General features: G+C 65.3%; 1 protein-coding gene across 1 annotated transcript in view; it reads right to left on the minus strand.

Moving 5' to 3' along the window:
- CBFA2T3 (CBFA2/RUNX1 partner transcriptional co-repressor 3) overlaps window positions 1-14,451 on the minus strand; it is an 85,139-nt gene that overhangs the window by 5,161 nt on the left and 65,527 nt on the right. The window contains exons 3-9 of the mRNA XM_089903414.1: window positions 13,884-13,961; window positions 9,451-9,692; window positions 9,252-9,341; window positions 4,840-5,021; window positions 3,943-4,166; window positions 1,046-1,131; window positions 204-402 (exon numbers count right to left, since the gene is read on the minus strand). Of these exons, the coding sequence (XP_089759540.1) occupies window positions 204-402; window positions 1,046-1,131; window positions 3,943-4,166; window positions 4,840-5,021; window positions 9,252-9,341; window positions 9,451-9,692; window positions 13,884-13,961 (1,101 nt within the window). The remainder of the gene's footprint in view (window positions 1-203; window positions 403-1,045; window positions 1,132-3,942; window positions 4,167-4,839; window positions 5,022-9,251; window positions 9,342-9,450; window positions 9,693-13,883; window positions 13,962-14,451) is intronic.

The following is a 14,451-nucleotide window of genomic DNA, read 5'->3' on the forward strand; positions in this document are numbered from 1 at the left end:
GGCCTCCCAGCGCCGGGCCCCTGGCCTATCGGAGCCGAGAGCTGGGCCTCCCAGCGGGTCAGGCAGCGTCTGTGCAGCAGGCAGCCCCTCTTTCCCAGGTTACACGGTGTTGGGTGCTATTTCACTGCAGGGCCGTGTGAGGGCGCTGCCGTGGCGAGTGGTGGCCTCGGCCCCGGTGCCCCGCGCGCGCCCACAGAGCACACCTAGCTGAGAGCCCTCAGCGCCCGCGGAGCTGCCGAGGGGCCGGGCGGCGGGCGCGGGGCCCTTCTTGCTGTCCTGGGCGGCGTCACTGTGGCGCCGGATCCAGTGGTTGAGCTCCTCGCGGTCGGCCTCCTGGCAGCGGCGCAGCACGGTGAGCGACCGCCGCGTCTTCTCGGCCATGTCCATGATGCAGGTCAGGAGCTGCGGGCACGCGGGGCCGGGTAAGCCACTCGATGACGAGGACAGCCGGGACACTGCCCCACACTCCGGGCCCGGCCAGCCCGCCCGCCAGGCCTTCCCGAGGGGGCTCAAGGCTGCGGCCTGAAAACCCACCTCCACTGCCCGAAAAGACACCGGAGCAGCTGGGTGGGGCTGGGGGGGCGACCGGGGCACCACACCGGCGGGGAGGCTTGTCCCGACCCAGGGCTGGGGCTCTCCCTGCAGCCCTCGAGGGGCGGCCTGGCCCGCGAAGCAGACGGGCCAGCGCCGCTCTGGGGACCACCCTTCTCTTGGGCTCCCCTCCCCAAAAGGACGCGGGGCAGGGATGACCCTGAAAATGGTGTTAAAGGGGTCCCACCCCCGCGGCCAGGGGACCTTTCTCCGGGAGACGGTCCGCGGGGCCCTAGAAGGGAGGGTGCTGAGGGGCCGACCAGGAGCGCACGGGCGACCCTAGACAGGCGGGCGCAGGGCCAAGGGGGCGCACACGAGCCCTGCCCCCGCAGCCCCCGCAGCGCCCGCAGCCCCCGCAGCGCCCGCAGCCCCCGCAGCGCCCGCAGCGCCCGCAGGTTGGGCAGAGCGCCTGCGAGTTGCTGCGACGCCCCGTGGCCCGAGCCTGGACACTCACGTTGTTGAGGTGCTTCCACTCCTCCGACCACTCGCGCTCCGTGAGCCTGTGGTCAATCACTTCCTCAGGCCGGGACCCGTGCACGGCTGCGGAGGAGGCTGACGCTCAGGCCCCGCCCCCGCTCATCAAGCCCCGCCCCCGCTCACGCCCCTGCCGCAGGCCCCGCCCACGGGCTGTGCCCTCCCGTGGAGAGGTGAGGAAGAGAACCCTGGGCACTGACGTCTGCCCACTGCCCTGGGGGCTCAGGAACAGGCCTGGCCTCTACTCATGCTTCGGAGGAAGAGACCCCTGTCCCCATCCCGCGCTTTGGCCACCCCCCCCCACCTCCAAATCCAGCCACTCTCACTCTTTCTGCCCCCTGCTGCTGGCATAGTGGCCTCAGACCTCAGTCAAGGGGCTTCCCCACTGCTCAGGGCCTCCTGTGGCTGCCTGGCTTCACCCATACTTTACTGCTTCCCCGGAGCTAGCTGGACTCCTATGCGTCCTTCAAAGCACAGGTCACAGGCTCCTTCCTCCTCAGCAGCCTTGGGCTCTCAGGCTTCCTTAAGCCCCATGTATCTCTGGTTGTGTAGTAATTATAGGTGCTTCTTAGCTTATTCTCAGTCCTGCCAACAGACTGTGTCAGTCCCCAGGGCAGGGCCAGTGTGGCCTGTTCACCTCTGTGTCCCCTGGGCCGAGCTCCAGCCTGGTAAGAGGGGTGATCCGGCTTATCTGCTGGGTCTCAGGTGAGCAGGTCTAAGTGTGGTCTCCTGGGAAACAGTGGGGTCGGGAAAAGCCAGAGCCCTGACACTCATTCCCCATGGGACCTGGGCCCTTTGTCTTGCTTGTGGCCTCAGTTTCTCCCACCCTGCCTGCCTCCCGGAGGTGTGATAAGACTCAAGACGGAAGACAAGATGGAGGGGAGGGCCCTGGGTGTGGAGCAGGGCTCTGTGCTAAGGGCTTTACGGGTTCATCCCTGCCTCAACCTCCAACCGTGTGTGTGTGGGGGAGGGGTTCTGCCGTTATTTCCATTTTATAGATGAGGAAACTGAGACTGGTTACAGGGACATGTGGACCAAAGTAAAGCAAGGTCGGCTGGAGCTGGGGCTGTGCCCTTAGCCGCTGGCTGGTATAGCTCCAGAGACTGAAACAATGGGGTGCCCACACCCCGTAATCAGAAACAAAAAAAACAACTGAGAGGTGAGAAATTCACACCAGCAGGGCAGCGTCTGGCTTCCTCACAGCAGCTCCTCCTACACTTTTTGAAATACCGAATGTGCTCACCCCACTGTGACCCAGCAGGGCCCATGCTTCCTGGGCTGGAGTCTACTTAGGCCTTTTTTAGCCCCCAAACCTGAAATGCCTACCCAAACTGCAGCAGAGGTGGGAGGTAGTAGCCACAGCCCACAGTACAGCACCCTGCCCTGCTGCCCACGGAGCTGGGGCCTGCACCGACGCCCTGCCCTGCTGCCCACGGACCTGGGGCCCGCGGTGCACCACCCTGCCCTGCTGCCCACGGAGCTGGGGCCTGCACCGACGCCCTGCCCTGCTGCTCACGGAACTGGGGCCTGCACCGACGCCCTGCCCTGCTGCCCACGGAGCTGGGGCCTGCACCGACGCCCTGCCCTGCTGCCCACGGAGCTGGGCCTGCACCGACGCCCTGCCCTGCTGCCCACGGAGCTGGGATCTGCCTGACAGCTGGTGTCTATTTTTGCTTTAGCAGAAGCGGGCGGGAATTAGCACCTGCCTGACCCGGCTGCAGGGAGCCAGACGCTGTCACCTGCTGCCCGGGCCCGGGCCCTGGAAGCTTCCGGGGGGAGGAGGCAGGGGCAAGGCCTCTGCTGACCCTTCCTCTGGGCCCACCATCGGTGCCCTGGGCCTCTGCCTCAGGGGCAGCTGTTTCCAGGTTCCCTCACCAAAACGCTGGGGGGGGGGGAGGTCCCTGGGGTGGAGGCTAATCCTATTCATCCCTTTGACCCAGCACAGAGGAAGGTCAGAAGGTCAGTCGTGGTAGCTAGACGACTTTGGGCCTGTTACCCCTTTGGGCCTCAGACTCCCCATCTGTGATGTGGGCATGCTAACACATCACACAGGTGTGTCAGAACACATCGGGGTGCTGCCTTCTAGGACCCAGCAAAACATACAATGCCAACAAGAGGACCCCCGGGACCTGCCACACCACCACCAGTGACAGCTGGGTCTCAGCACCCACTCTGGGCTGGGCCCTGTATTAACACCCTCTCACTCCCTGAAGGTGGGGCTGCTCTTAAACCCAGCCAGCAGGGAGGAAGCAGGCATGCAGGGCACGTGACCTGCCCAAGGGCACACCTGGGGGAGCTCGGAGGACCAGGCAGTCCTGCCCCCGGGGGGTGTCGCCCCAGCGCCCAGCCTCCCTGATCTCCTTCGTTCTTGCACGGACCACCCTCTACGGATTTGGTGTAGCAGGACCCGCCGTGTGTGCTCAGTGGTGCCTCTGCTTTCCCTCGGGGCGCCTGTGCGTTGGAGGGGGGGGGCTGCAACTCCTGCGGCTTGGGGACCCCCCACATGCCGGGTCTCTCCCGGCTGCCAGTGCATCCTGAGCGGCTCTAGATCCCATACCTGGCCCTGCAGAGTCCCCAGGACAGGCACCTCTGCAGCCATGGCACCCACCTGTCATGGGGAGGGGCCCTCCTGGCCCTGAGGTGGCGGCGTCCAGCTGCCCCCCCCGGGAAAGATGGCTGTCCCTCAGGCTTCTGGGCGCAGCCCAGGCGGGGTGGGGCGCAAATCTCTCCTCTGCACCCACGTCCTCAGTGCCCATCCTCCCCGGACAGACGCGGCCGGGCAGCGCCAGCGTTCACCAGCACACGGCAGCCCCGGATGCTCCGCCCGCCCCCACCTCCACTTGGCGCACGCGTGCACCCCCGCAGCGCGCCGCTCACCCAGCTGCCGATGGCGCTCCCGCAGCTCCCGGGGGTCAAGGTGGCGGTAGGAGTCCCGGAAGTGGTGGGCCACGGCCATGTCCTCCAGGCGGTAGTGCGGAGGCGGCGTGGGCTGGGGCAGCCCGTTGCTGGGGCTGCAGCGCTGGGCGGGGCTCAGGGTGCAGGGCCGTTTGCTGAGGTGGTCCGGGTGCAGAGGGTCACGGTCTGACCCGTTCTCTTTGGTCCTGGTCCCAAGAGCAGGCAGGGGACAGTGGTCACGGGGCCACAATCCGTGGACAGAGGGGTGAGGGGAAGGTCGGGGCGCGGGCAGAGAGCGAGCGAGCGAGGAGGAGACAGACCGAGGTGAACAACGGGAGAGATCAGACCCGGCCGCTGGGGGCCCAGCCTGGTGCGCCCCTCTTCCCCCTCCTCTGGGGCTCCTGGGGTGAGGTGGTCAGGAAGCCTGGGCCTCCTTGGAGAGAGTGGGGGAGACACCCTCCCCCATCAGCAAGACAGGTACCCACGCTATGACCCAGCAGTGCGGGCCAGCCCAGGCACCTGGGCACCTCGGGCTGCTGGACACTCGGGGTGCACGTCCAGCACGAAGGGAATAGCCAGGGCACGCCGGCCAGGCAGTGTCTGTCCTGCCTCCGCCCCTGTCCTCCCGGGGCATCCGAGTCCTCAGGAGAACCCGCCACAGCCATACAGGGCAGCCTCCCGGTGATTCAGCCTGTTCAGTGGCCTTGCACCTCAGGCTGAACCTGACCAACCCAGCAGCGGCTGCCACAGAACGCAACGTGGCATCGGCCTGCGTTCTCTCGGCCCCAGGACTGGGGCGCCTGCTAAGCCTCGGCGCCAGCGCAGCTCTCGAGAGTCAGGTAGGGAGAGAGCCGGCCCCTCCACCGTCCCCCCAGGCACCTGTCAGGTGTCCTCCTCTTGCCATTCTCGTTGACCTCCGGTAGGAGCTCCGAGGAGTCGGTGGGGGAAGAGGCGCTGGCATCCAGCAGGAGCTGCTCGTGCTGGGCCAGGTACTGGGCGGGGGTCTGCTTTGCCAGGCGGGCGCAGTGCAGGAGCTCCCGCTGCAGCAGGGGCAGGTTAGCCTGTGGGGGGCGGGGAGGGGCTTGGACCGGCTGCTGACTGAGGTCAGGGCGCCAGGTGCTTGGAGGTGAGGCAGGGACACCAACGGCCAGCCTTGCTGTGTGACTCTGGGCAAGCTGCACGACCGCTCTGGGCCTCGAGTTCCTCTGCTACAGCCTGGGGATGAGGCGGGACCATGCCCCCCAGGAGACCCAGTGGTTTGGGGTTTTTCCCCTTCACCAGGCTCCCTCCTGCATTGGCATCTGGAGAACTCGAGGCGGGCTCCTCACCAGGACCCGCTGCCTGCGCCTGAGGAAACAGGCCCCAGACGACCACCCGCACGGAGAAGGAGAGTGAGGCTCAGAGGGGACGGGGCAGCCCTGCACACAGTCACCGCAGTGGATGAGCAGGACCCCAGCACACCTGCCGCAGACCCCAACGTGCGCTGGCTGGTCCCGCCTGCCCACTTTCTGCGGGTTCCCAGCCCAGCCTTGAATGAAGGTATCAGTGTACCCACACCGCTCTGGGCCGTCATGCGTGTCACCTCCCGGAGTTGGACACGACCACTGGGTTCCACATTTGTGGGTAAGGACACCACAGCACAGGGAGCAGAATGGCACGTGGGGGTGGGCACGGGATTCGAACGCAGATCCCACCTGTGACCACCGTGCGTAACTGCCGTGCCCTCCTGCCTCCGCCCTGCTCTAGGCCTCCCAGCGAGCACGGCAGGGCCCCGGGGGCTCGGCGGTCTCCCCAGAGCCACCGTGGGGGGATGCCGGCTGGGTGGGGGCGCAGCGGCAGGCCGCTTGGGAGGGCCAGAGTTCTAAGTATTTGTAACGAAGTGCAGTTCCCCAAGTTTCTCACGGTGTTTCAAAGCCACCTCAGCAGCCTCTCCCGCCTCTGCACCGCCAGCCCCCACTAGCGCATCCACCCAGACGTGATCAAGCAGCCAATGCGTTTTTGTCAAGCAGTGCCGGCTGCCAGGCCTGTTCTTTTCCTACTTGGATAGCTGAACAGGGGCCAGCCCGCCATCTGTCGAACACGTTAGGAGCGTGAGCTGGGAAAGGAGGTCCCGGGAGGTCCGAGGACGCCAAACATCCTCCCTCCCCCTCGCCAGCCCCTCCTCTCCTGGTGCAGCAGGGTGGGGGACAGCACGGGCCCTGGCTGGTTGCTGTTAGAGCCATGGAAACATCTGGATTCCTGGCCGGCTGGACCCAGCTGCGAGCCGGGGCCACGGGTGGAGGGCTGGCTGGGCGGGGCAGCATCTCCCAGCTTCCGGAAAGCCCCACCACTCAGCCCTGCACAGCGTTAGGCTCAGGAGAGGGTGCAGGGGACCTGGGGCCTTTGACTGGGGGAATGGGGACCAGGGCCCAGAAGAAATGCATAGACGCTATGGGGGGCAGTGCGCATCTCCTTCCTGGGCAGCAGCCCCAATTCTGTCTCCAAGGCCTGGAAGGCCTTGCCACTGAGATGCTGGACAGACCGAGCTGGTGAATCCCAGCTCTGCCACCTGAAAGAAGGTTCCATGCTGCCCCCTTCACAGACGGGACCGGCCGGAGGGAAATCAGTGTTTGCATAAACACCCGCAGTCAGCATTACTGGAGCAGGTGTCTCCCATTCGGTGAGGGTTTATGATGTTTCCAATGCTTTCCCAAGGACCTCCTCCACTGCCCCACACTCCACTGCAGGCCCTGTGTCTGCCCACCCTGGCTGTGCTGTGTGACCGTGGGCAAGTCACTTAACTTCTCTGACTTCTGCCTCACCTGCAGCTGGAGCTGCAAGAAGCTCTGGCTCCTCCCATCCTGGGTGTGAGGCTCCCACGAGCTTCTCATGAGTTAACTCTCCCAGTCCCACCTGAGGAGGTGGGCTGTCACACCCCAGGGACCCGGGAGGGGACTGGGAAGTGGGAATTCCGGTTGCCCAAGGGCAGAGCTGGGTTTGAGCCGGGTGGGCTGGCCACTGCTCCTGCCTCTGCTATAGGAGATGGCGCCAAGGGCCACCACATGGGTGCGCCACGGTTGGGCCTGGGAGGCCGTCAATCCCCAGGAAGGCGGTGCCCCCGCTGCTCCCAGGTCACAGGTGGGGAAACCGAGGCCACCCAGCAGGCCGGCACGCCCCCAGGCTCCCTGCGGCACTCTGTGTGCTCAAGAGGCCAGGGTCCCACGGTGAGTGGGGGGGGGCAGGGGCGGGGCACTTCCCAGGCAGGGCCGCGACGACTTGTCCACAAGCCCTGGGAACAGGACTGGCCACGCCCAGGAGCCCCACGTCTGGCAGACGAATGGACTGTGTCCCTGACAGCCCGCCGGCCCAGGGCCCTCACCCAGCTGCCCCAGGGCCCTCACCCAGCTGCCCCATCACCAGGAGAGCAATCGGGGCGCCACAGCTCCGACAGCCCCGTGACTGCGCTGTGGGCAGGGGGCACAGCGAGGCAGGCACTGCCAGGCCTGCGCGTCCCGTCTGGCGCCTCACTGGGGTGTGCCTGGGAGGATGCGGGGATGCCAGGGCGAGTGGGGCTGGCCGGGGCGGCGCGGGGATGTGGCGTGTTTTCCCTGCTCCTGCTCCTCTGATAAACAAGGGCAGCGGACACAGGCGGGTGGGACCTGTGCTGTAAATGTCTAATCTGACAGGATAAGCAGGCACTGTGTCCCCCACGATGGGGAGCGTGGAGTCAGCAGTACGTTGAAAGCAGGGAGGAGCGGGAAGGGCTCCTGATGAATTGCAAATGACTGCCAGGTGGGCAAACCCTCAGCCCAGCTCATGGTGAGCTCAGCGGGGTGTGGGCGGGAAGGCGGGAGGAGGGAGCGGATGTGGGGTCCCCTTGCAACGAGGTGCGGGCCTGGGGCACACCCCGGGCAGGCTGGGAGGCTTGGAGCTGGAGGGATCGGGGCTCCGGCTTTGCTCCACCCCTCCACCAGAGGGGACCTCAGGGCCTCAGTTTCCCCGCCTATTAACCGGGAACAGTGGCAGTGCCTGCGCCACCCCCCCGCACCCCGAGGGCTGCTGGGGGCTCAGCAGGGGAAGCTGCAAAGGACACGTCGTCTGCAGAACACCTGAAATCCCCAGATGATGACGCCCAGTGGCAGTCGAGCACGTCCCAAAGTCTTTACCTGCGTGTCTCCCCACAACCTTCCCAATAGCCTGAGAATGGTTCCCACTTCACAGCTGCGGAAACTGAGGCACAGAGGGGTGAACTAGCTTGGCCCAGGACAGTGGGGGCTAAGCGGCAGGGTTAGGGCTCGCATCTGGGCACGTCTGGTATGGCCTGTCTTCACGACCCTCTGAAAGGCAGGCCCCACCAGGGTGCAGCCGTGCAGGCGAGCATGGCCTATGGCTGGGAGCACCACCTGGGCCTGGGAAACGAGAGCCCACCAGGCGCTCCAGGGCGGGCATCTCCCAAGCGAGCTCTGTGGAACCTGACCTGAGGAGATGCGCGCCAGCAGGGGCACCCGTGGTCAAATACATTTGGGAAGCATTTCACCTCCACCCACTCTGGGAGATGTGCGACCCTCAAGGGGAGCGAAGGCCCTGAGAAGCACTGCAGGGGAGACACGGGTCTAACGCTTGTCCCCGTTTTGTGCACACACGTTGCCCAGCACCTTGTTAAAATGCAGAGTCTGACTCAGTGGGTCTGGGCTGGGGCCCGGGAACCTGCATTGCTCACACACCCTGGTGTTGCTGCCACCAATCCAACACCAACTACCGAGAGGCCCTGGTCCACTGTTTATCTTCCGTGATGGCCACACGGCTGCCTTCCAACTGACACCCACTCAGCCATCTGTCTGCCTACCCACATGACCACCGTCTGTCCACTGTCCCCCTCCCCTCACTCCGCTCCAGGTACACCCTCGCTGCTCCTCAAACACAGCAGACACACCCCTGCCTCAGGGCCTTTGCATGTGCTGTCCCCGCTGCCTGGCTCTGTTCCCCACTCGAATGCACCCTCCCTGTAGCTCCAGAGTCTATGGCTGTTGTGTCGGCTGGCATAGAGCAGGTGCTCGAAAAATTCTCGAGCGACTGAGTGTATTGGTCACTAACATAACAGGATTGAGCCTGGGAGCTTGGTCTCCGAGCACAGGGTCGGGTGGCTGACTACTCTGGCCTGGCAGCGAGCTTGCAGGAGTCGGCCGCGACGACGGGTCAGCACTGATCCCCCCCGGGGGACAGGGGAGTCAGAGTCTCGAGAACAGTGGCTGATCTGAGCTGGCAGAGAAAAGACTCGGGCCCCAGCGCAGGGGAAGTGGGTTTGTCCCTACCTTCAGGAAGGGGATGACGAACGGCCGCAGCGGGAAGTTGGTGGCCTCCTGGAGCTTGGAATGGAACTCCTCGATGGTCAGCGTGGAGTTCTGGGGGGCGGGGCGGGGGGAGAAAACACCTTGCTTCAGCCCCGGGGAGAGGAGGGCAGAGACTGAGGGCTGGCCCGGCCCGGGGTCACCACGTCCCCACCCGACTCACCACGAGCCCCAGCACCAGCGTGCGCACGCGCTCCCCGATCTCCGGGGAGATGTCGCTGCCGAACTGCTGCAGGGTGGCCAGGAAGCGCTTGAGTTTGCTGAGCTGCCGTGCCCCGCAGGCTGGGGGCAGCTGCTGCATGGACAGCGCGGCGGTGCATGAGGTGGCTGGGCCGTTGCTGAAGCCGCTGGGCGTGGACGGGGTGCCGCTGACGGCCGTGGGCGAGGGGCTGCTGCCGTTCATCACTGCGCGGGGAGAGGCGGGCTGAAGACGCTGCAGGGCGGCCGGGCCCCACGGACACCCTTTACAGACGCACAAACTGGGGCCCCGGCAGGGGGGGAGTACAGACGTGATCCAGGTGTGGCCCGGGCTCAGCGGCCCTTCGGCTTTGCTCTGGGCCGCGCAGTCAGGCCCTCCACACCCGGGGGACACCACGGCCGCACGCTGCCTGGCAGACACGCATCTCCTGTGAACAGGTAGAGGGGCTTCCCCACAACCGGGATCTGCAGACCCGCCCTCCTCTTCCACGGGGAGGTCCCTCATCCCCCCCTAAAGGGTAGTGACCACCCCCCCCCACCACGACGGCCCAAAGCCACGCCCCAGTGCCTATGCAGGTGCCATCACCCACATGAGGGCCCCGGTGCCAGGCTGACAGGGCTCAAGGTGGGGCAGGGGAGCCTGGACCCCCGGGACAAGCGGGGTTGGATGCTGGCGGGGGGACACCGCACAGCTGCTGTCTGGGGCTGCTGCACGGGTGGACGTGTGCGCACACGGGCCCCAGCTGCGTGCGGAGGACGAGCAGGTGACCCGAGGGGCTTGCGCTGAGCTTGTGCGGGGGCCCCGGAGCAGCACTGTGGGTGCCTGTGGTGACAGACACTGGGATGCTGTGAAGGGGACCAGGGGCAGGACCGTGATCCTCAGCTGAGTCTGCCCCAGGGCCGGGGAGCCTTGCAGAGCCTGACCACCTGCACCCCACTCCCCTGCACCAGGGCCTGCACAGAGATCAGAGGTCGTGGGCTCCCAGGGCCCTCGGTGATGGCGGAGGGGGTCTGGACACGGGAAGGCTGCACAGGACCCGCACCTTCACACTCCTGCTTGCACACCCAACTCCCGCAGGCCAACTCCCGCTCCTGCGCACGTCTGTGCTCCCTACACGATCGTCCCGAAGCCCACCCTCGCCCACACCCTGCACTCCACGTACCTTCCCTCCCTCAGCAGCCCTGCACGCACCTCACACAACATGCCAAACACACGTGCACTCATGCTCGCACACACGCGTATACGTGCATGCACAGATACATAAATGTGCACACACGTGCACACACCTCACGTGTGCTTGCACACAGGCCTATATGCACTGCATGCATGCACACACGTATGTGCACATGGACCCAGTGCACAGCCCACAAAGACCTATGTACACACACACGTGCACACACATGCCCACAAGCACACCCCACATGCACACTTGCACACGTGTGCACACACGGGCACGATGCAATGTAGCCCCACGGCGCACCCATGTGCACACCCATACAGCACACATAGACGTGCACACTAGCATATGCACACGTGCAGGCACACTTCTCACTCACTCAACTGTGGTCCCCAAGGCCCGTGCCCTGGCCCTCCCGCCTTGTCTGGCTGGGTCTGTGCAGAGGCTGTGCGCTCACGCCTCGCTGGACTAGGGATCTGGGGATGCAGGACAGCTCAGAGCTGCTGTTCTCTCAGGGCCGGGTTTCTCCAGGGCTCCAGCATCTGCCGGGGCCTGTGTGTGTGGAGACGGGGGAGCAGCAGCCCCCTTCTCCCGGATGGGGATGCTGCTGGGCTCGGCTCTGGGAAGTGGCCCCTTCTGAACAGCCACAGCACAGACGGAGGGTGTGTCGCTCTGCCCGTCCAGACCACGCCAGCCCGGCTATCCTGACCTGGCTCTGGGGGGTGACCTCCGCCGTCTTGGCTTCGCCCAGCCTGCAAGGGCGGGAGCACGTGAGGTGGCCGCGTGCCCATCCCTCCTCCCTGGGCCTCGACTATCCCAGGGCTTGGTTCTCCAGGTCCCGGTTGCTGGCTCCACCCGCCCCTGCAGGCCTGTGGGATGTAGCTCCCCTCCAGCCCTAGGCCTGCGCCATCCCCCTGGGAGCTGGAACTGGAGCACCCCGTTAACCCCGAGCCCGCTGTCTGGTCGGCTCTGCTTGCACCTTCAGCTTCCATGACCCGCCTGCCGGCGACACCTGCGAACGCTCCCCCCGGCCCCCCCGCCCTGAGCTGCGGGCCAGGGACCAGCCACCTAAGCCCCAGGCAAGGGGCCTCACAGTCCCTGAACAGCGCACACAGTGCTCAAGGTCGCCTCCCGTCCCCCGGGGGCCCTGGCACTCCGCAGACCCTCAGAGGCAGACTAACGCAGCCCAGCCCTTGTGGGTGCAAGATAAGCACCCTGGTTGGGAGTGGACGTCCTGGACCAGCCCAGACATGCCATGTGGGCGAGATTCGGGCCCGGCCCCCGTTCCCTCATCAGCAGACGGCCCTCGGCCCCAACCAGAGGCGGGGCTTCTGGGCGGAGGACGGGGCGCTCCGTCTGCTGCATGCTCCCCCTCGCGGGACCCAGGTTATCCTCCCACTGGAAGGCGCCGGAAACGCCTGACCTGATTGCTTTTACGTGTTGGGTGATGGCTCATCGATAACTAGCCCCATGTAACAGACGTTTGGAAAGCCCTGGTTGAAAGCCAGGGTTGGCGCCAGAACAGACGTGCTGCCTCTGTGTCCCGAGAGGGGGCGGGGCTGCAGGCGTGGTGACCCGCTCCGCTCCTGGGGCCCGTGCCCTTCACTCGGCCCTTGGTGCCGCTTCTCCCTCCCTGGAGACACAGTGCAGGTTGAAACCTGTTTGCCCCCCTGGTCTGGGCGACCTTAGAAGCTCCTTCCAGGACCCACAGGTGGCACGCCGGCTCAGGGGTAATCCTACAGGACAGTCACTCTGGGGACTTCCTCTCGCTCTGGGATGGAAGGAGCTCCAGACACAGAACACGAAGGGTCCTGTCCCTCACCCTCTCCGAGGTGTGTCCAGGGCACCCTTGGACCAGAAGACCCTGCTGTTGTGCTAATTTTCTCTGTCATTATGGAGCTGATGCGCACACGCGCGCACACACACACACACACACACACACACACACACACACACACACCCTGGTCGAGACTGATGACAGCCGCTGGTGGTCACCCCAGACAGGCCGGGAGGTGGCCTGCTGCATGGGGACCTCACCGCAGCGGGGGCTTCTGGTCACTCACGGCAGAGCTGGGCCGTCGCTCGGGGTCTGGATCCTCAGGGGCTTCGAAGACGTGCGGCTATCCGTGCCTCCTGGGACCCCACCCGCCAGCCCCTGGCCTGGCCTCCCTGTGGCGCCCTTACCCGCTTGCCCTCGGTGCCCGGTCCTCCCGGCGGCCGGCCTGCCCTCGCTCGCTGCACTCCCTCCCAGGCTGCCGGGCAGTCTCAGCAGCTTGCTAAAGAGACGCCGAAAATAACCCTCGGCCACAAGTGCTTTCATTCCCACAACAGGTGTGTTACTAAGATAGACCACACGTGTCCCGGCCGAGGTTTGGGGGCACAGCGCAGCACCCCACGGCTCCCCCAGTCCCGGGGCCTGGGCCTGGGGGGCTAGGATGAGGCACCGAAAACAGCCCCTCCCGCCAGCCCCCTTCCCAGCCTTGGTGCTGGGAATCACCATCCTCCTGTCCACACAAAGCTCACAGGCCTCACAGCACCGCAGCTCCGTGGACACGCCAGGCCCTAGATGATGCCACACCTGGGTTTACATCGGGCCGCTCCAGATGGGCGAGCCCGCTGCGCTTGCTGGCTGACACACACTGCCAGCATCGCCCCATGAGAGCCTCGCCGGAGGGCATCAGCTGCGGCTTGGGCACCTGGACGGGAACGTCCACTAGTGACCAACATCTGCCGAGCACCCCGCGTGGGCCAGGCTTCATGCTGCCGTGGCCCAGGGCTTCGTGTGACCACCCTTGGCGCGGGCTCCATAACTTTCTTTCTACAGGTGGTGGTCCCTGCCTGTGGACACTGTGCCTGGAAGGGTAAGCGTGGGGTCTGCCCCAGGCTGGGGTTTGCCCTTGAGATGGGCTGTGGACTGGCCACTGACATCTGACCTTCTTGCAACTGTGGGACCTGCCTGACTCGCCCTGTTCTGAGTTGGGGAAAAGGAAGCTGAGCGAGGCCATCCGCCTGCCTGAGGCCACAGAGCGCGTGAGCGGCAGGGCTGGGTGTGAACTCAGTCTGTGACTTGGGGATCCTGGCTGCTCTGCTCTCCTGGGTCTGTCCCTTGGGCTCCATCCCCTAAGAGAGGCCTAGCCCGGCAGATGCAGGGGTGCAGGCAGAGCAGTGGGCGCCGGGTGAGGACCTCCCGGGAGGCCGTGGTTTTTGTTATTTTACTTACAAAGACAGACCATAGACCATTTTAAGCAGCCATGAAAACGGCCGTGGGGCAGAGACATCGCAGGCCCGTCCTCTCGATCTGTAAGCAAAATAAGAAAAGCACGCTGTGAGGAGGGAGGCCGGGCACCGGACGCTGCCCTGGGGGGCGTCTACAGTCGGCCCCTCCCCTGCCTCTCGACAGCGTTTTGGGGATTGGGACTCTGTCACCACCTTGGGCCAGTCCACAACCTTCTCTGGGCCTCAGCTTCCTTCTCTGAAAAATGGGCTGGATCAGGGGATGTCTTAGGGCCGTTTCTGGTGGGAACATCTGGGGCTCCACAAGGATTCTGGCACCTCCCTGGGTACGGGTGGGACACCCTGGCTCTTAACAGCTGTGTTTCTGGAAAGCGCCTGGTGACCCCACTCGGCACCATCCTCAGGGACCCGTAGCCCAGGTGATGGGCTTGAGGTCAACAGACAAACCAACGGTGGTTCCAAAACGAAGCCCAGGTCTGAGCTGCCGTGAAGGGCAGAAGCACCAAAGAGGAAGAGAGATTTGATTTGTTTGAGCTGGAGTTAGTAGGCAAAAG

The sequence above is a fragment of the Delphinapterus leucas genome, chromosome 20, assembly GCF_059928025.1.
Source record: "Delphinapterus leucas isolate spDelLeu-1000000601 "Yukka" chromosome 20, BTC_Dleu_Yukka2, whole genome shotgun sequence".
NCBI classification, from domain to species: Eukaryota; Metazoa; Chordata; class Mammalia; order Artiodactyla; family Monodontidae; genus Delphinapterus; species Delphinapterus leucas.